At 34.3% G+C, this 21,532-nt stretch overlaps 2 protein-coding genes and 1 long non-coding RNA gene across 3 annotated transcripts; 1 reads left to right on the top strand and 2 right to left on the bottom strand.

The window, feature by feature from the left end:
* Nucleotides 1-423: 423 nt before the first annotated feature.
* Nucleotides 424-2,338, top strand: LOC104228710 (uncharacterized). Its single transcript, XR_011400631.1, has 2 exons — nt 424-841; nt 2,106-2,338. It is a non-coding gene; the product is annotated as an uncharacterized lncRNA (long non-coding RNA).
* Nucleotides 2,339-16,224: 13,886 nt separating this feature from the next.
* On the bottom strand, nt 16,225-18,613 carry LOC104228709 (purple acid phosphatase 17-like). The gene is made up of 7 exons (XM_009781233.2): nt 18,282-18,613; nt 17,553-17,709; nt 17,365-17,472; nt 17,149-17,276; nt 16,915-17,043; nt 16,756-16,823; nt 16,225-16,626 (listed from the first exon to the last, which is right to left on the bottom strand). Exons 1-7 carry the CDS (start codon nt 18,471-18,473, stop codon nt 16,413-16,415), a joined length of 996 nt encoding a protein of 331 aa, XP_009779535.1. The 5' UTR covers nt 18,474-18,613; the 3' UTR covers nt 16,225-16,412.
* Nucleotides 18,614-19,421: 808 nt separating this feature from the next.
* On the bottom strand, nt 19,422-19,958 carry LOC104228711 (protein AGENET DOMAIN (AGD)-CONTAINING P1-like). Its single transcript, XM_009781234.1, has one exon. It carries the CDS (start codon nt 19,956-19,958, stop codon nt 19,422-19,424), a length of 537 nt encoding a protein of 178 aa, XP_009779536.1.
* Nucleotides 19,959-21,532: the final 1,574 nt, after the last annotated feature.

The following is a 21,532-nucleotide window of genomic DNA, read 5'->3' as shown; positions in this document are numbered from 1 at the left end:
TTTAGTCTTAATTTGTTAATTTCCTTTTAAGTAGTTTAAATTAATTAATTGTTCAAATGTTAGAAATAGTTAATTAGTTTTATTTTACAAATTAGATTTTTAATTTAGGACTTAATCTAGGTTGTTTAATTAATTATTTTAGGGCTTTTAAAACAAAAGAAAAGAAAGAAGGAAAAAAGGAAAATAAAGAAAAAGAGAAGAATACCTTTTCAGTTTTAAATCAAATTAGGCCAGGTCCCTTTGGCCCAATTCTTCTCCATCCGCCCAAGCCCCAAAAAACCCTGCCCGATCTGGTCCACACCCCAACCATACGACCCCGTTTTGTAGACAGTGGATCTAAGCCGTTTAAAATCTTTAGTCCAACGGCTCCAAACTGATCTCTCAAAATCCCATTTAACTGTCATAACACCCCCCTCCCCCCCCAAACCAAGAGACCTTCCCCTTTCACCATCTTCATCACCTCTCTGAGCTTCCGCCAACAGGCGCCGCCGGAAATCACCCACAGCGGCAGCCAGTCACGAAATCACCCCAATCTTTACCACATAGTCCCCACACCTCCCTCCTCACTAGTATCTCACTAATTTTTCCAAAATCCCCACCCATCTTCTCCAATTTCGGATATAAGAAAGTCAGAAAAAACCTAAATTTGATTTTTATGGAAATTTCAAGAACGTTTTGGGTCAAACTTACATCTTACATGAGTTGATTGCTCTTGACACGAGCAATCGATTCATGTTAGTTTGGTTCATTTTGAAAGTCACCGGATGGTATTCCCATGGCAATGACCGCCAAAGTTTCATCGCCTTCATCGTTCGTCGATATTCATTTCTGGACAAAATCAGTATACCCCTCCTCTCTTGTTCCTTTGTTTCTTTTTCTTTTTCTGTTTTGAAATTATCAGTTAATGTTTTAATTTCTTATTTATTTTGTTTAATTGATTCCATTGTCTAGCTAATTGCGGGATCATTACTTTAATCGCATATGTTTAGGCTAATCAAATTAGTTCGGTGATTTAGTTAGGTTTAACTAGTAGTTTTGTTTCTGTTCTGTTTGGTCTTTGATTTGGTTTTAATTGTTTGTTTGTTAATGTTGAGTATCAATTGGAATTAAATGGTTGAAAGAGTAATAATAGAAACTTTAAGGGAGTTAATTGGAAGCTAAAATCAAGAAATCTAAGGCAGTGATACATAAAATTGCTAAATGAGGGATTAAAGTGCAATAAATTAATTAAGTTAAATCAGATTTTTGGAAAAAAAGTTGAATTTTCAGAAGTTTAAAAGAGTTAAAATGAAAAGAAACTTCTAGAAAGGGACAGCTGTCCCAATATTGTTTAGATAAGATGCAAAATTTAAGTACATCTATCCGTACAAAAGATGTCATTTACCTGAATTTAAGGAAAGCTGGCAGATTCTTTTGTACCTGATTTTATTCCATCATAAGGTTTTCACATATTCTATATAAGGAGGGCACTTGCTGAATTTTCGGACAGACTTGACACACGATTTACACAAGAAAAACCCTGAGAAATTCAGAGATTGGTTTCTCCATTTTCATTGTGAGTCTTTTATTCTTCTGGGTTTGAAAGCTAGAAAGAGAAAACAGAAAACAAAGAAAAATAGAGATTTTCGGACTGCTTTTCTTCTCCATATTTTACTGGTTTTCTCCATGTTGCTGGGATTTTTGGATTGAGGTGTGAAGCTGTTGTATTGGATTTTCTGATGCTGTATTTTTGCTGTTGCTTCTTCCCAGTTTTCAGAGATCTATTTTCTTTTTTATTGTCTATTCTGCTGATAAAGGTACACATCTATGAACTCACATGTTTGAATTGGGCATAATCAAGTGTTCTTCTGTGATTTTTCAGGCATTTATGGTGTCTTTAGTGATGTGGTGTTTTAGATTTCACGTGAAAGGTTGTAAATGTTTAAGTGAATGAAATTGAAATCTGCTTGACCTTATTATTTTATTATTGCCCTTCAACTTCTCTAAAGCATATGCTATCTCTGTTAGGTCATGTTCTAATATCCCAGACTATTTTGAGCATGAATTCTAGTTCAAATATGTTCCTAATGTTGTACTAAGTAATGTTGGTAGTAAAATCGTGACAGGAAAAGGTTATTGCTGCAATAAACATGGTTGTAATTTATAGAGGTGACTACTAAGTTGGCTAAATCGGTGAAGCCAAACTCGGCCATCAGAGGTGTTTGAAATCATTGCATATTTTTCTCGATTGAATTTTTTTGATGTTTGGGACTGTAATATGAAACTTTGACATGTAATTGTAATTGAAATGATTTATGAAGTTAAATGTTAGAGTAAAGATTTGATTGCAAAGTACAAATGCAATGGCAATGACTCCAGTCGATTATTTTTCTGTTGTATGTTAAAAAAAATGTTCAACAATTAGTGTTAGAAATGTTAATAATTGTGCAGTCTGGCCTAATTATGGGCCTGAAATTCAAAAGGACCTAGAGCCCAATATTGAGGCTCACTTTCTCAAGACAGCTCATTTCGTTGTTGGGCTCAATTGGAATCCCAAGCACCTCATAGTTTGGGGCTTAATTTGCGTGAAGCACGACTGGGCCCAGGAATCAGCACATTCAAGGACCATAATGAGTTTATGCTCACCTAAAAATCGGATAATTGACTAAATAAGCGAACCTCTTTAATATTAACTTGTTGCAACCAATGTTTAGCCTATCTAATTGTGTTCCACATTTGTTTATCTCGTGACAGTCCAAATACATGAGCTTTAACCGAATTCTCATTCGGGAACCAAAAACAGAATCACAGCAAGCTTTTGAAATAATTCAAGCGTACTTCATCATGTAGGCCAAATCAATTGTGGACTCCAACAGTTCTTCACCATATCATGTGACCTCCAATAATCTCAAATAGGTTTAGGGAAATTAATTCAACTGTGAACTTTCCTAGAATGACTAATTTACTATCGTGGTTATGTACACGTTCGCGTGACATAATTACGATTTCTAAAATTAAATCAAGGTTGCGCGACCAAATAATTATAAATTAATAAAGCGTAATTAATTGTGTATACGTACGCGTGATATGGTTTTAGCACCCCAAATAAAGCGGACTTACACACATGTAGTCCGTTTCAAAGATTAAATCCATAAACGTCATAATTTAAAAGCGGTAAAAGGTTAAATACACATAGGTTCTCAAATATGTAATTAAACAATTTAATTAGTCCAGATATGATTAAAGCGGTCGTGCTAAAATCACGGAATCCGGGAGTGCCTAACATCTTCTCCCGGGTTAACAAAATTCCTTACCCGATTTTCTGGTTTCGCGAACTTTTAAAACAGAGTCAAAATTTCCTCGATTTGGGATTTAAAATAAACCGGTGACTTGGAATTCCATATAATTATCCCAAATGGCGACTCTAAATCAAATAAATAATCTCATTTCGATTAATGTCACTTTAATTGGAAAAACTCCTTATCCCTCGAGAAAAAGGAGGCGTGACAAGCTGCACCTGGACTTGGCCTTCTAATGTCAGCTCAAGGATCAGACACACTACAAGCCTTATGTGACTCAGATTGGGGAGGATGTTTACAAACTAGGAGGTCTGTTACTGGCTATCTAGTGAAGTTTGGCAATGCTATAGTGTCCTGGAAATCCAAGAAGCAAGACACTATTGCTAAAAGTTGAAGCAGAATTTAGAAGCATGACTTCAACTGTTGCAGAAATAACCTGGCTAACTGGTTTGTATAAAGAAATAGGAGTAACTGTGCAATAGCCTATAGATCTCTAATGTGATAGCAAAGCAGCCATTTAGATTGCAGTCAATCCTATATTCCATGAAAGGACAAATCGACATTGACTGTCATTTTGTCTGGGAGAAAATAGTTCAAGGAATTTTAAACACATCATGTGTCTACCAAAGAGCAGCAGGCTGATCTTCTGACTAAAAGCTTAGGGAAACTACAACATGACTATCTTGTATCCAAGCTGGGGTTGAAAAACAAATTTCAACCATCAGCTTGAGGGAGGGTATTGAAGAGTAAAGTTGTCAGTTAGGAAGTTAGTAGTCAGTTAGTTAGTTAGTAGTGACAGTAAGTTATAGTAGTAGCAGCAATTAGTGAATAGTTGTATATGTATGAGCTATGTGGTGTATTTGTAGTAAGATCAATTCAATGAAAAAATAGCTCATTTTCTTCTGCTCATCACTCTCTCTGTTCTCCTTCATATTCTTCAATTGATCCATGAGAACTTGCTCTAGATTTGATCACAGTTTATATATGAAAATAAATATGGTTCTAAAGTAGTTTAAAATTTGATTAGCTATAATTTAAATGTTTCTTGGCTATACTGCAGTTAATCTCAACTATAATTTTTTTTTTTTTTGCAGAAAATCTATAGTTTTATCTTGTTTATATGAGATAATTCGAAGGTCGGGTGGCTTTCTTTTTTAAAATGTTGAACACTCTTAACAAACAGTTGGGTTCATCTTTCATCTTTGGGTCATATATATTCTGATGATGTTATTCCTATCATTTATGCATCCTACTTAAGTTGTAGTTCTATCACGAAAAATTATCATATTACTATACTATATTATTGCCAAATATAAAAGAAAATCTAAGACAAGAAAAAATAAAGCGCAGAAATCAATTAAATTCTAATCATCTCCAAAGTATAACAATTTCGTAAAATATATTTCAGTTCAATAACAAATTGTATAAGTAGATGTAGCAGTAAGTGAACTTACAATCAATTGCGAGAGGCAAATTAAGTAAACCAAGGAATTAGCCGGACGATCTAGAATAGATAGATGGATGGAATAGTAGCTAGCAGTGTTAAGTCTCGAGATACCAAACACAGTATTATCGCCATGTCTCAAAATACGAATCCATTCAATAACTTAAATCTCTTCAACCGCTAAATGAAGTAATGGCTAACACTCTCAAATATTCAATAAACGATTTCTGAGGAACAATCTTAAGAAATTTAGATACTAAAAACCAATTCTATGTAAAAAATATCAGAAAACATATGTATCATCCTATCCATCATAGAATTGTCCGGCCAATAAGTTTGGTGACACATAAGAGGCCAAAGCAACGTTAGAAGCAGGGGCTCTTCAAACAGAGTGTAAAAGGTTTATTTCTTTTGGTAGATGGAGTACCCGGGCATTCTCTTATCTTCCCATTCCTCTAGGCTTCTATTTATAGTCTGAAGGTTTGTGACCTTTAACATTGTGTATGAAGCGTTGTGCTAGTTTGTAGGCGTTTGGTTTTTGTTAATTAGGTAATTAGGTTTTAATAAGTCAATAGGGTATTTAAGTACATAACAATGATAACTAGGATATTGTAGTAATTTAACTTTTAAGTTGGACGTTTCCTGTTCTTAATATATTAATTAATTAATAATAATAATAGTAACAATTATTATCATTATTAATATAGGATCAGCTATCTTAGTTCAAAGATTGTGAAAACTAGAATTGAAGTGTAGATCAAAGAAAAACAATCTAGGGCTTGAGAGCTTTTGAGAACGTTCTGGAGTAAGACATTTCTTCTATTAGTCAAAATGGCAAAAGCTGTAAAATGAGCATCAAGTCACCTATTTATACAATGGGCCAAAGTGAAAAATAAAACTAAACTAACAGACCACTTTTAGGCCCAAATACAAAATACACATAAATAATCTACACAAGCCCAATACTAATTGTGTTCACTATGTCACTCCAACATCCTCCTCAAGTTGGCGGGTGAGCCACTTTTAGGCCCAAATACAAAAATACACATAAATAATCATCACAAGCCTAATACTAATTGTGTTCACTATGTCACTCCAACATCCCCCTCAAGTTGGAGGGTGAGCAATTGCCCAACTTGCCAGCTAAAGAATGATGAGGAACACCTGTCAAACACTTGGTAAAGATGTCAGCTAATTGCAAAGCAGTAGGAATGTGAGACAGAGATTAATCCATCAGCTCGCTTAGTGCGTATAAAATGGCAGTCAACCTCTATGTGCTTCGTTCTTTCATGAAAAACTGGATTGCTTGCTATATGATTGCAGCTTGATTGTCACAAAAAACTGGAATAGGTGCAGAGAATATCAAACCCAAATCTGATAGCAAACGAACCAACCAAGACAATTCAGCAACAACCTTACTCAGGGCACGATATTCAGCCTCCGCGGATGATAAGGAAACTACATGTTGTTATTTGGACTTCCAACTAATCAGACTACCACCCAAGGTGACACAAAAACAACTAACTGAACGTCGTGAATCCGGGCATGTAGCCCAATCACTGTCACAATAACCAACTAAAGAAAAGTCAGCAGAGTTATTCAAGAAAAGTCCAGCTTCAGAAGTCCCTTTTAGGTATCACAGAACATGTAGAGCTGCAGTCATGTGGGGGACTCTAGGAGATTGAAGGAATTGACTAAGATGTTGAACAGCAAAGCAAAGGTCTGGACGATTGTGTGTAAGAAAATTAAGTTTCCCAATAAGACTCCTATATGTATCAGGCTTAGGTAAAAGCTCTCCAACATTAGACTTCAGTTTGACAGTTAAATCCAAAGGACATATAACAGAAGAAGCTTCAGAACAACTAAATTCATCCAAAAGCTCAGAAATGAACTTTTTTTGGTGCAACAGAACACCAGACTGATAATAATGAATCTGTATTCCCAAAAAATAGTTAAGAAGCCCTAGATCCTTTATTCAGAATTGCTCATCCAAAAAGTCTTTTAATGTTGAAATTTTGGTCAAATCATTACTAGTTAAGATGATATCATCTACATACACAGCAAGAAAAACAATAGAGTTCTCTGATCGTCTCACAAACAAAGAATAATCATTTAAAGAATAGGTATAACCTCTGGAACAAAGTGCTTGGGACAACTTGGCATACTATTGTCTAGAGACTTGTCGAAACCATAAAATGATTTGTTTAATTTGCATACCAGATGAGGAATAGAAACGGTAGCTGCAGCAGAGGAAGAGACAACAGACAACCCTTGGGGAAGTTTCATATACACTTCTTCATTCAAATCACCATGCAAAAAGGCATTGTTAACATCTAGTTGAAAAAGAGACCATGATTATTTAACTACATAAGTAATGAGACATCTAATAGTGCACATTTTTACTATAGGGGAGAAGGTCTCATGAAAATCAATGGCTTCTACCTGTGTATCCCCCCTCACAACTAGCCTCATTTTGCATCTTTCTACACTCTCATCAGCCTTATATTTGATCCTATACACCCACTTGCAACCAATTGCTTTCTTCCCCTTTGGTAGCTCAGCAATTTCCCAAGTCTTATTTGCTTCCAATGCCTTAAACTCCTTCCTCATGGCTTCCTGCCAAGATGGACTAGTAGCAGCCTGAGTATATGAGTGGGGCTCAACTGCAACAGTTGATGCAACAGAAGTGGAGGTAGCAGAAGAACAAGAAATAGATGGAGGAAGCTAAACCACGTAATCTTGAAGGTGGGAAGGAAGCTGACGAGATCTAGTGGATCTCCTTAGCTCAGGGAGAGGAGCAGCAGGGGAAGGAACTGGTTCGGATGGGACAGAAATAAGGAAGGATGGAGGATCAGATCCAGAATATAACAAGGAAGAATTGAAAGAAGTAGGGGAAACAGAGGAAATAGGAGTGGAAGAAGGGAAAGAGTCCATAGTCTCATTGAAAATAGTGGAAGGAATAAGAGATGGAGAGGTAAGAGAGGGAGAGGAATTAAGATGAAGAGGGAAAATAGACTCATGAAAAATGACATCCCTAGAGACAAAAACAGATTTGGTGTGCAAGTTATAAAGCTTATACCCCTTCTTGCCAAAAGGATAACCAATAAAAACAGAAGGAACATCCCTTGGTTGGAATTTATGTCTATGACATTTAGGCACGATTGCATAACATAGACATCCAAAAGGTTTTAAGTGAATGTAAGAAGGAACGGTACCATATAACATTTCAAATGGTGTCTTATTGGATAGGACAGAAGAGGGAAACCTATTTAAAAGATACGTAGCCGTTAACACACAATCCCCCCCAAAACTTTGGTGGAAGTTTGGATTGAAATAATAAAGCTCTAGATGTTTCCAATAAATATTTGTGTTTTCTTTCAACACCACCATTTTATTGAGGTGTGTGAACACAAGTTGTTTGGTGTAAGATTCCATTGTCAGAAAAAAATTGGCAAGAGTTAGAAGAACCATGTTCCAGGGCATTGTCACTTCTAATTGTCTGGACATGAAGGTTAAATTGTATCTTAACCATTGCAAGGAATGCTTTAAGAAGAGTAAAAGCATTGCTCTTAGAAAATATTAAATGTGTCCTAGTAGCTCTACAATAGTTAAGAAATATCTAGCACCAGAATAAGTTTGGGTATGATAAGGTCCCCATGTATCAATATGAATAAGCTGAAATAAAGAAGTAGAAAGAGATGTGCCATCTGGGAAGCGCAATCTAGCTTGTCTAGCTAAAGTATAGATAGGACAAGTAAACGACTATTTGGGAGACAAATCAGAAGATATAGAAGATATACACTTCATCTTCACAAAAGGCATGTGACCCATTCTGTGATGCCAAAGTACATCAAGTTTATTCAAAGAAGCAGAAGAAGAAAACATAGTGTCATTCACTTGTTGTACAGTTTCAGTTAAAGAAGGAATAGGAAAAACATTCACACTGCTTACAACAATATTCAAGGCTGAACTAGGGACATTATCCAAACTTTTCACGGCATTGTTCAAAGCAGAAGTAGAAATTTGTATCACATTGTTTAAGGCAGAATTAGAAGGGAAATGATAAAGCTTATACAATCCTTGGTCCAATCTACCAAGTACCAGAAGCTTCTTCCTCGAAAGGTCCTTTATCAAATAGGAAGAAGTGAAAAGGACTATACTGTTAAATTGTTGAATTAACCTGTATACAGAAATGAGGTTGTATTTGAAAGTAGGAATGTAAAGTACTTTGTGTAGAGTGAAAGTAGAAGATAAAGTGAGTGATCCTATATAAGCAACCTTCACTTTATATCCATTAGGCAAAGTAACCAAGTAAGGGACAGAAAGAGGTGATATCAATTAGAAGTTCTTTATCAGGGGTCATGTGGTAAGTCGCTCCCGAGTCTACTATCCAAACACTTTTTGCCACACTGGTCAACATGCATGCAGAATAAGCAACATGATTAAACTTAGGCAAAGGGAGATTACTACCAACAAAGTTGGCAAAACCCATAAGATTGGGCTGAGTGGTGGAAGCAAGAAGATTGGACTGTTGCAGCAGATTCATGAGCTGGGAGTATTGTTCCTTAGTAAGACCAGGCACCAAAGAATCCGGACTAGTGGAAGCACATGGTGGACCAAATTCAGGATTCTCGGAAGATGAAGACTCAGCATTTGCAGCAGTACCAAATTTTCTGCCCTTAGTAAACTTGAAATGTTGAGAAAATCCATTCAATTTGTAGCATTTGTCAATAGTATGTCCACTCTTCTTACAGTATTTACAAAAAAGAGAACCCTTGTTCTGTTCAAAATTCACCCTCTGATTATTTGTATCAAAATTAACCTTCTAATTGAATTGTCTTTGTAGAGGAAATTTAGTGGTTGCATTGACATTAAAGGAAGCCAGATCAGGAGAAAATTGAGTATTAGGAATCACTTGTCTTTGCTTTTCATCTTGCAGAAGAATGTTGTATACACTATTCAAGTGAAGGAAGTGGATTCATCATCAGTATATTACTTCTTACAGTGACGTATATTTCATTGAGACCCATTAAAAACTGGTGGACTTTGTTCTCTTCATCTTCCTTTAGGGAACCATGTTTTGCAGCACAAGTACAATTCTTAGCATGATCTGATCCCATGATCTCCAGTTCATCCCAAAGTTTTTTTAATTTGTTAAAGTATGAGGCTATGTCAAGAGGGGTCTGGCATGTGGAAGCCAATTCTTTCTTTATTTCAAATTTTTTTGTCCCATTAACCGTCCCATATCTATTATTTAACTGCTTCCATGTACTTTCGGCGGTGTCAGAATACTGTACACTCTCAGCAATTTCAGGAGAAAGAGAACTGGTTAGCCAGGAAATAACCATATTGTTACACCTATCCCATTGTTTGAACTAGGGAGATCTTTCAGCTGGTTTAGGACATGTACCATCAATGAATCCTATTTTATTTTTGGATGACAACGATACAATTATGCTCCTTCTCCATCCACCAAAACCAGACCCAGCAAAAGGAACATTAACAAGTGACATTCCAGGAACGTCGGAGGAGTGAATGAATAGAGGACTAGAAGAATGAGGAGTAAAATCAGAATCACTATCACTAGAGCTTCCCATTTTTAGAGTAAAATGAAACAGGAAAACTACTAACCCAGAATACCAAAACAATTATCCGAAAATCGGCATCTACATGAATCAAATCTACACATGCAAATACTAACAATAGAAGAGCAAGTTTTTCAGAATAACTCAGTCCGCAGTCATAGAAGAATATGAAGAGTGTGATAGTTTACCACCCTTCTTCGTAACCGAAAGACGCACAACCTTCAATTATCAAAAAATCACAGCAACAGATGAAGAGAAATACCACCAAAACGCTGATTGAGTGGAGAAAAGTGAATGAGAACTCTGAATCCCATAAGAAAAAAAATACCGGTGAACGACGAGCAGAGAAACCGACGAAACTCAGAAACTTCGGCGAAATAGGTCGAGGGTACCACCGCTCGAAAGATGATGGTGAGATATCTCAAAATCCTCACTCTGATACCATGTGAAAACTCGAATTGAAGTGTAGATCGAAGAAAAACAATCTAGGGCTTGAGAGCTTTTGAGAACGTTCTGGAGTAAGACATTTCTTCTATTAGCCAAAATGGCAAAAGTTGTAAAATGAGCTTCAAGTCACCTACTTATACAATGGGCCAAAGTGAAAAATAAAGGGAATTTTTCACAAAGCACCATCTTTTAGTCCTAATTAGTCATTTATAGATACCTTTTTGCTATATTACGCTCTATAGATATCTTTTATGTTTTTATACAATGTATTTCATGTATTTAAACGGTTGTATTCATTAATACAAGAAAAAAAATAGGCGTAAAAACGGGAAATCCAGCTAAGTGTTATCTGTATTTAACTGTATTCAAGCGAAATTTCAGCTGTATTTAACTGTATTCAAGCAAAATTTCAGTGAAATACAGTAACTTTTTTGCGCAAATTATGGGAACTTAAACTTGTTAAAAACGGAAGAAAATCAAATCACATGATAGTCTCCTAATTTAACTCAAAGAACTAAAACGAGTACACACTAATTTGTATTTTGCTCAAAGAAAGCAACTCAAAAACGTGAAAAGAAGGAAAAACCAGAGCAACACATCTGATCGAACTTCTCAATTCTCTTCTCCTTTTTTTCTATTGAATACAGCTTAATAAAACTCTTGAATGCAACAAAATACAACTAACTTCTGCTGAATAAAATAGTTGAATATAACTAACTACAACTGAATACAACTGAATACAGTTGTATAAAACACTTGAATACAACTAACTACTGCTGAATAAAATAGTTAATTACAACCGATTAAAACTGAATACAAGAGAATAATCACAACTTTTTAATACATCTAAAATATATAAATGAATGTTGCTGAATACATGTGAATACAGTTTCACCTCTTTCATCTGTAAACATGGCTTTCGACAAAATCAAGGTTGAAAACCCTATCGTTGAGATGGACGGTTAGATCTCTTTCTCCTCTACTTTCTCTATCTCTATATTTCTTCCGTTTTTCTTGCTGAAATTTGTTGTTTTATAGATCTGTTTTTGTATGCCAAATAATAATAAAGATTGATTATGCTGTGAAAATACAAAGAGGACAAAGAATTTAAGTAACGTGGGTATGTGGGAGAAGAGAGTAGAGGTGACAATGGCGGAGAAATAGAGATTTAGGGTGGGAGAAGATTTATGAAACGTAGGTTTGTGGGAGAAGAGGTTAAAGTATATGGAAGAAGAGAGAGAAAAGCTGGTAAGAGGAGATATACGCTAATTAGGTGAGAGAAAATATAAAAAATGAGAGAAAAATATTTTGTAGCATATATGGTGCCTTAATTGTAGGATGGAACTATATTTAGATTTTTTGCTATAAACTATAAAAGGTATTTATAGGATGTAATATTTTAAAATGGTATTTATTTAATATAAATAGGGTACTAACCTATTCTATATGTGGTAAACTAACAGACCACTTTTAGGCCCAAATACAAAAATACACATAAATAAGGGGCATTTGCATCTATACCCGCTTTTTGGGTCACGTTTTAACTTGTGTCCGCTTTACAAAAATAATTGCAAGCGTACCCACTTTTTCGCGTAACTTCAGCATACGAGGCTGAAGTAGCAAAGACAACCACGCAAAACTCCAGCATTCTAGTAGACGGGACTGAAGTAGTAAGTGTGCTGAAGTTTTTATTTGTAATTGTTGAACTTAAGCATAGTAGCTGAAATTTTGTTCTCTATTTGCTGAAGTTTTTGTTTGTAATTGCTGAAATTTTTATTTTTGCAACTGGCGAACTTCAGCTCTAGAGCTGATGTTTTTGTTTTTGTAACTGGCAAACTTCAGCTCTAGCGCTGATGTTTTTGTTTTGTAACTGGCGAACGTGAAGTTTTTGTTTTGTAACTGGCGAACTTCAGCTCTAGAGCTCTAGGGGGCATTTCGCGTCTCCTTTTGTTTATCCTCAACTCTGCTTATATTCCCTACTGTCTGTTTCATAAATTTTATGCTGGCATGTTGTTTTGGTCCAGTTGGGTAACTAGTCCTCCCACTATTGAGAATTCCATCTCAGTGATATTCCAGTAGTCCATGCTCTTGGTTGTTCATCTAATGATGCAGGAATTGCATCTGATGTCTCTGTTCAGGTATGTGATGCAAAGAAAGACTTTCAAAGAGTAGGAATTGATAACTTGTAAACAAAACAAGAGAAGGTAACATTTAAGAGTACACCAAGACAGAGAACTTGCCCCCTTGTTTGACGAAATTCACCTTCCCGCCTAGTTTCATGAACCTTACTTCTAGAAAAAAAAAAGATAAAATTTTGAGGAGAAAAAAGAGTGCTGAAGTTATTTAAAAAGTAAGTACAAGTTAATCTGCACAAGCCCAATACTAATTGTGTTCACTGTGTCACTCCAACAGAGATATTCAGAGAAGTTCGTTTCATTGAAATGTGACAGCTTTAACATTAAATAGTGATAATTTTATGCACTAGATATTGACACCGTGGACGCAAAATTGGTACTTGTTACAGCAGAATGAAATCACACGGGAGTTGTTTGGTTAATCGGTTGTAAAATACATTACGTACGGACTGTAATTCAAGAATTTGTAATGCATTAGTTATTTTTATTGGATATTCGGTTGTAAGAATGTTAGACCTTATTAAATTACTTGATTAGACTTTTGCGATCCATGATTTTGGTGACATTCATGATTTTACGCGTATCTTGACATGTAGACATAATGATATAATTTTCTCACGCTATCTGAAAATGAAATATCTTATTTATTGTTGAAAGGATTTTTGGAAAAATCACAGTTTTCAAGCTTACTCATATTATTTTTTTTGCAATTTCGATAAAATATTTGGGTTTTCACTGAGATACTTGAAAAGTATGCCTATTTTTTCTGGAACTGTGAATGAGCTGAGCATTCTATTTCTGAGATACTTCTTTTATTACTTGCATTATGTTGTTATGAACTGTTGTTTGCTATTGGTGTCAGATCCGACTTTTGTTCCAACTCGTCATTACTTTCAATCTAAGGTTAGGTTTATTACTTATTGAGTACATGAGGTCGATTGTACTCATATTACACTTCTGCAACTTGCGTGCAGATGTTGGATGCTGATATTGCTGTGTTCGACGGGAGCTGGAATTGAAGACGTGCCTACATTCCGGTTGTAGCTGCCTCTTGTTCATGGTAGCCTTAGATTCATAAAAATCTGTTTATGTATATTTCGAATAGATGATGTATTTATTTCGTACCAGCTTTGTAAATTCTAATCTTAGAAGCTCATGATTTGTACTATCAGTCCTTGGAGAATGTATCAGATTTAGATATTTTCTTTTATTTAATTGTCTTATTAATTTCATTGAAATTTGGTTAGTTGTTAATTGGCTTACCTAGCAGGTTGGTTAGGTACCATCACGACTAGTTGGATTTTGTGCCGTGACAAACATTCCCTAGGATTTGGCCTTATTTGCCTATTTTTGTTATGTGATAGTAACGCGCACGCGAGGTGACGAGCGTGTATAGGGGTGATATTTGTGGTTATGACCGGATTAGACCTTAAACTATTAATATGCCTTAATTTGATGATATGATTTATATGAAACATGTTTAATCACTTTGTGACTACATGAACTTGATTGCTAAAATTGATTTAGTCGTAGTCATGCTTTATATATTGACCTCCGATATGCAATTTATTATTGTCATTCCTTGTGCGGCTTGTTGACAATTTATAATTTATTATTGTCATTCCTTGCCAATTATTGTTTTCCGGGTAAATTTTACTAATGCTCTTTCAAGTTAAGGTTTGTAACATAAAAATCTTTCTTTTCTTTTCTTTTTTTTTAACATAAAAATCACCTCAATTTCCCACTATGTTAAAGTCCTACATAAATAGGAGATTAATTATGACAAATAGGCCAATTCAACTCAAGATGGCCGCCGTATGATTAGAGTAGTGAAGGGTGCAATAAATTGTATAGCCGCGCACTTCTCGGTTAAAGAACAAAGACTGAGAAACCCAACCAGTCAATCGCTAGCTAGCATGCCTTTCCATTTACCATCTTGGAAGTAAATCCACCATAAATATATTGCACTCTTTCTCTAATTCCCGGTGCCACTATAAATGCAGCAACTGCTCTACATAGTGTGATATATATATATATATGGCAAACTTATAGTTCCTTATTTAGTGTATCAATGAAGCTATTGATCGACTCCAAAACCAAAAGAGTAATGTTCGCAGAGGCTGGGAAAGAGTGTATTGATTTCCTATTTCACATTCTGGCATTGCCAATAAGTAGTGTCATTAGGCTACTGACAACCAAAGGGATGGTTGGCTGCTTGGGTAACTTGTATGAAAGCCTTGACAATCTGGATAATATGTACATTCAACCAAATCAGGAAAAGGACACTCTTGAAGCCTAAGTCAGCAGCCTATGCTACTTCAGGCCCTCTGTTGTTGCTCACTGACTCCCCTGTTAAGAAACCGTTTTATACGTGCTATAATTACTATGTTTACATGACTGATGATCCTCGAAAGAATTGTCTTTCATGTTGGCGAACTAAACTGGAATATGTAACACCCACTGCAGAAAATGAGGTAGCATCCAGTGGAGGTTTTGTAAAGGGGGTTGTGACTTATATGGTATTGGATAACTTGGTTGTCTACTATTTCAAGCATCACTCTGCTGAATGAATTCAGCGTTAAGGATGTTGGGGTTCTTAAAGAGAAAGTTGTCACTCTTGGAATGGATGAGGTATATAAATTCCTACTTCATGTCTTCATACTTAAATATGATGTCTCACTCTGTAAATCCGATCCTTATCTTTTTCATTCCATATAAATATTATAGACACAAACATGCACACTGAATTTATATTCTGAACAATCTAAACTTTAAGTGGATTCCATTAGTGATCTGATGTTGAATTTGGAATCTCACAAATTGATTAATCAATGAGAGTTGCAAAACTGAAATGAAATATTGATTGTCTGGGATCCTAGCTTTTTCATTCCATAAAGTCGGGCATATTCTTGAATAACGCCATTCTTGTTCCCGGTAGACTCCTGAAAATGGATTATTTCCTTGTTTTTTGACAGGCTCTATTGCTGTTGAAGACTTCTCTGCAGTCAAAGAAGGTCTTGACGGATGTTTTCATGGCCGATATTTTAAAATATTAAATGCCTTTTGTTGTTCCAGCAGATTGAGAATTGAACTGAATTACATTCCTAGGTTATATATTCTAGAGTACTTTGGTTGCTTTTTTTTTTATTATGCACTTGATATTGACACCATGGAAGAAAAATTGGTACGTCTTGTTATAGCAAAATGAAATCACTCGGGAGTCGTTTGGTTCAGTGGTTGTAAGGGTGTGTTGTTTTGGTGTTTAATCTATTTTATTTCATACTTATATTATAGTAGGTACAAAACAATATCGTAATATCATATCAAATGCAGGATAAAGCAATATCAAATTTTATATCATGATTATTTCCTCTAATACATCAAACCAAATGAGTCCTAAACGTTGGAGAAAACTACTCTCACAAAACTAAATTGGTTTTGTGAAATCTGTTCTCTTCTACATCTAATAACTTCAGTATTTACAGCCAATATTAGCTTTGTTGTTTTAAAACTAAAAGAAAAACTAAATAGCTGAGTGAAGCAACTTGGACCTATTCCATCTATGTAGCACTCTACCAAAAACATCATAGTACTTGATCTCAGCTTCTGTTGGTGTTAACTGGACAGACATGAAACCTTGTCCATCGTGGAAAAAGTTCACGTCTTCTCTATTTAATCCTTTCACATCTCCTCTCCATGCCTTTGACCCTGCCCCACTTGTTAAAAATTGAATCGGACTGCAATTTCAACCAAAATATACACAAAAACAAGAGAAAAGTAAGATATTATTTTAATTTATTTTTTTAAAAACGTGTTGAATATCAAAGTATTGAACTGTACTTGCAAGATTTGAACTTTACTCTTACCTTTCGGTGTCGCTAATATGTTCAAGGCAGTGATCGTGTCCATTCATGTAAAAATCAACATTGTATGCCTGACAATTTAACGAGAGAGAGAGAAATCAAAGTTAAAGACTCGGCAAGAAATTAAAAGTGCAATTGATATAATTAAGAAAAGTTACGTACCCTAAGCATAGGAAGAAGGCGATCCACAAGTACTTGAGTGTCGCCATGATGCCCAACACTTCTAATGGCGTGATGCCCTACTACTATTTTCCATCTCGCCCTCGATTCACTCAAGGCTTTTTCAACATCCTAATTTTAAACAAATAATTTAAAATTTATAATATTATCTTGGGAAATCTTAAAATGAAAATACTACTGACTAGAAAAGATAAGAAAAGCCTAAGTTCAACTTACTTTTAATATGTTCGCAGTGTATGTGTTTGGAGGGATCACACCTCGCCAGTCATAGGTATGATCCTTAGGATTCGTGAAATAATCTTGCACGAATGGAGTTGTATCCACCATGAATATTTCAGCAATTTCTTCAAAGAACAAAAAGGAGAAAACATTTTTATTTTTGTTAAAAATAGAAACTTTAAGACTGAGAAATTAAAAGAAGAGATTATGCACCTGCATTAACTATGAAAGACCTTAAACAAAGCCATCTTCTATCAATTTTCCTAAGGTAAGGACTGAGTTGCGCTTCTACATTTCCTCTGTAATCATGATTGCCTAATACTGCAGAAAATTACAATTTTAAGACCAATTCAAATGTCATATAAAACCGCAGTGTGTTTAATTAATATTTGGGAACTTACCACTATACCATTGTTTCTGTAAGCTCTTTGCTGTATATATATTGGTAAATGACTCTACAAAATTTGGATCGTACACCCCTGTCAATCCGTTATCATAGAAATTATCACCAGTTGATACTACAAAATCAATGTTTAGCTCCTCTCCGATTCTTCCCATCTGCATCCAAAAGAAGTTTATTCAGTACTTTTGCCTAGATCCCTTTTTAGTGAAACAAGCTCATTATATATATAAAAATTATCAATCAAATGAAATGTTGAATTGTGTGACCAACTTATCTAATAATTTAATGCAAAATAGTACCATAGCATATAAAAGTCATGCGTTCAAATTTCACCCCACCAAAGGCGGAGCCAAGCTTTGAACTTTAAGGGTTCTAAATTCTAGGGTAGCAACATCAAATATCAGTAACTAGTAACTGGATTCTGAATTTAACTTTTAGTACATATTTAATAGATCTCTCAATACAAATATAGGATTAAAGCTATTGAATTCAGCCTAACTCGTACTTAACCTTCTAGCTCCGCCCCTAAGCACCACCCTCTGAATTTTCGTATACTTAGGCCCATAAAAAGGTCAGACGGACACATGAGGAAACATTGAAGATATAATTAAACAAATAAAAGTGAGCTCTTTCTAATATATTAAGCTTTTAGATGAGTTGTTCATGCAATTCAATATTAGAAACTCCAAATTAAATTGATGAAAGCCAAAGATAAGAAAAATGGTACCTTTTGAGCTACGTGAGATTGATTAAAGGTGCCCTTTCTTCCCCAGTCACCAAGAACCAAGAAGTTAAGAGTGCCATCACCTTTAGTGGGGTGATCAAATTTCTTAAGCCTAACACCATTTGCACAAGAGATTACAAAAACAATGACTAGCCAAAAGCACAGAACCATGGAATTCTTGGAAAACTTTGCCATGGCTCTGTGTTGAGATTGACAAACAGAGGAAATCTAACAAAGAACCACAGATAATTTTACTCAGCCCCTATCCCTTTTAGTTTTTTTTTATTTAATTTTTTTATTTTCTATTTCAATTACGCAATATATTTTATTTGCCTGAGCTCTTCATGGATCATGAATATATATAGAAGTAAGCAGGAGTGAAAGTGGGAGTGGGAATGGGAGAGCGAGAGAGTCGGTGCAACAAGGGAAAATAGGATGAAAAGTTCATGCAAACCTTTATGGTTTAACGTATTTAGAGGATCGTTAGGATTAAATTCTAAAGAGTAAAAAAATAAGATAATAATAATAATAATAATAATAGAATGGAGGAAAATAATCTATGAGAAGGTGGTAGTTCTGTTAGTTTTGTATTTTTTTCATGGATAAATCGAAATAGGGAGGGGGATTAGTTTTTGCAAAATGAGTGGATATTATTATTTATACGGTATTTATACCAAACCACGAGATGCATGACATATGTTAAGTATAAGCTTTTGCAATCCATGATTAACTAACATATATTTAACCTTATTAAATCACTTAACTACGTGCAAGTAAATATGTTAGATCCTTGTTTTGAAAGAAAAATACTGCATCTTATTTAGCATAATAGTAGTTACTCTAAAATTCGGAATTAAGAAAAATTTGGAAACACTTAACCCGACAATTCATCAGGAAAAAACAAAAACGAATTATATGTTCTCGTTTTTCACTATAAATATTTCATTCAACTATTTCCTCAATATATGCTTGACACAGGCCCACAGCATATCAAAATCTGTACCAACACACATACATAACAACTATGCGACTAAACTGGAATTTTTTTATCGCACAGGGAGAGTGATTAAGCCACATTCATATCATACTACAGGAAATCAAAACTTTGTTCAGAATAGAAACGTTAATTTCTTGAAACCAAAATCAATATAAGTCAACATCCTCCCTTTTATTGGAAGAATTCCACATGCCATTAGACCATTCTTGATGAAATCTCAACACATGAGAAGGATATGCAATTTTATCCCCAGTAGTAGGAAAGTAGACATAGCACTTTGTTCCAATTTTCCAATATATAAATCCAATCCACCAGCCATCGTTGTCAAATACATCAACCATATCGTACATGTGAAAGTCGTTTTCTGGCGTAGTTTCATTTTTATCAGGTGGCAGAGGGCGGACCTCGGCGGCAGTGACAGTCTCCTCTAATGGCGCAGACTTATCATCAGTCAACAGAGTCTTGTACTTGACTCTGTACTGAAAATTAGTGCAATCGAAAGAAACAATAGTTGCGGTGTAGTAAGAGCCTATGAAGCCATATTCTTGACTTGCCACATCAACTTGATCACCCTTTTGGAATAATTTTCTTGTCTTGAATGCTAATGCTTTTATTGTCTGTGAGAGCATCGCCATTCTGAATTGGTGCTTCTTGAAATTAAGTGTGGTTTTAGGTGGGGCCATTGCGAATCTACGGAGTAATTGTTGAATGAAAAGTGAGGAACCTTGAGGCTTTGCAAGTGAATTTATAGGATGAGAATTTGGTTTCCTTAGGGAATTGTTTTCCTGTTTAATTTGGTTTCCTTGAATAACCAGGAATTGGAATTTGGACTTGAATTGGCAAGGGTAAAAAAGGAAAATACCAAGAAAGCGTTAATTGCCTTTTTCTGGTAGACCTGGTTATATATGGAAAGTTACTCGTTAAAAATCTAGTAGAAGTACACCGAAACTATAAGGGTCTGTTTAGAAAGCCATGTGTAATTACTTGATGGTGTAATTACTTGAACAGTAATTAGACACACTAAAAATTACACTGTATAATATGTTCGATGATCTTTTTGTTTGCCACAATATAAACACACTGTAAATTTCATTATCATATTTGTTTGGACAAGTATAATTACATAGTTAAATAAACATTTTTAGATTAATGTTTGAATAATTTACTATATGACAAACATATATGTAAATGATAAATATCAAAAATAATTTACTATGAGATATTTAAAATAAATATTATTCTAAAAACTTATTAAATAATTATAAAGTGATAAATAATATCATAAAAATCATCTGTATCTTATAAACAAATAATATCATTCCATAAATTAATTAATTGAAACGCCAATAACGAATATAATCTTCTCACCTACTCGTGTGAATATAAGAAAGTTATATATGAGCTTAGAAAATATTTTTTATGATAAATATTTATACTAATGACTAGAAAATAGAACTACTAAAATATAAAGAAGTAAAATTTAATGTGATTAACATGTATGCACACATAAGAAATATTATATATTATCTATAACTATGTAATTTAATTGTATACTTTTAATAAAAATATTAAATAATTATAAGTTAGTAACTAATATTGAAAAAAATGATCTGTATCTAACTATCTTTCAACTAACTAATATTTTAATTTAAAATAATTAATAAAAGTTTTAATTATGATTTTAATTTTTTTATCAACTCAAATGAATACTTATAATATAAAATCTATTATTTGTTTCACTATTTAAATAACAAAAGGATAGACATGAATTTAGAAGGTATTGTTTCTTAATATTTATTTTATACTGTTGAATAAAAAATAAAGTTAGTAAAATATGAAATTGTTGTTAACAAAAAAATTATAAAAAAAAAAGAAATAAAATAAAAGAAGTCGGATAATTATATGAAAGTACATATAAGCAACACGTTGGAAGGTTAGAAAATGAGAATAAGAAAAATAGTGTAAAAGAATACTAAATATATTTAAAAATAAAAACAAAAGAAAAATAGATAATTATACGTATTAATTTCTAATTACACAGTATAATTACCACTAATTCTCACCTCCCCTTTGAGAATTGGAAAGTGCAATTATCCCTTCAATTACACTAATTTCATGCTTACCAAATAATACATAGTTACACTACAAAAAAAGCTTATTTTGTGGGGGTTTATTTGTGGGAGTTATAAGAACCCCACTATAAGATCATTTTGTGGCGTTTATTTTATCCCCCGCAATATAATTCTTTTTGTGGAGA

This window comes from Nicotiana sylvestris, chromosome 6 (genome assembly GCF_000393655.2).
Source record: "Nicotiana sylvestris chromosome 6, ASM39365v2, whole genome shotgun sequence".
NCBI classification, from domain to species: Eukaryota; Viridiplantae; Streptophyta; class Magnoliopsida; order Solanales; family Solanaceae; genus Nicotiana; species Nicotiana sylvestris.
This window is presented reverse-complemented; position numbering and strand designations above follow the sequence as displayed.

Coding starts and splice junctions, on each gene's coding strand:
- LOC104228709 (XM_009781233.2), bottom strand. CDS start 18,473: ATGGCAAAGTTTTCCAAGAATTCCATGGTTCTGTGCTTTTGGCTAGTC. Junction 17,710..18,281: donor AATCTCACGTAGCTCAAAAG/GTACCATTTTTC, acceptor TTTTGGATGCAG/ATGGGAAGAATCGGAGAGGA. Junction 16,824..16,914: donor GCCTTCTTCCTATGCTTAGG/GTACGTAACTTT, acceptor TTAAATTGTCAG/GCATACAATGTTGATTTTTA.
- LOC104228711 (XM_009781234.1), bottom strand. CDS start 19,958: ATGGCCCCACCTAAAACCACACTTAATTTCAAGAAGCACCAATTCAGA.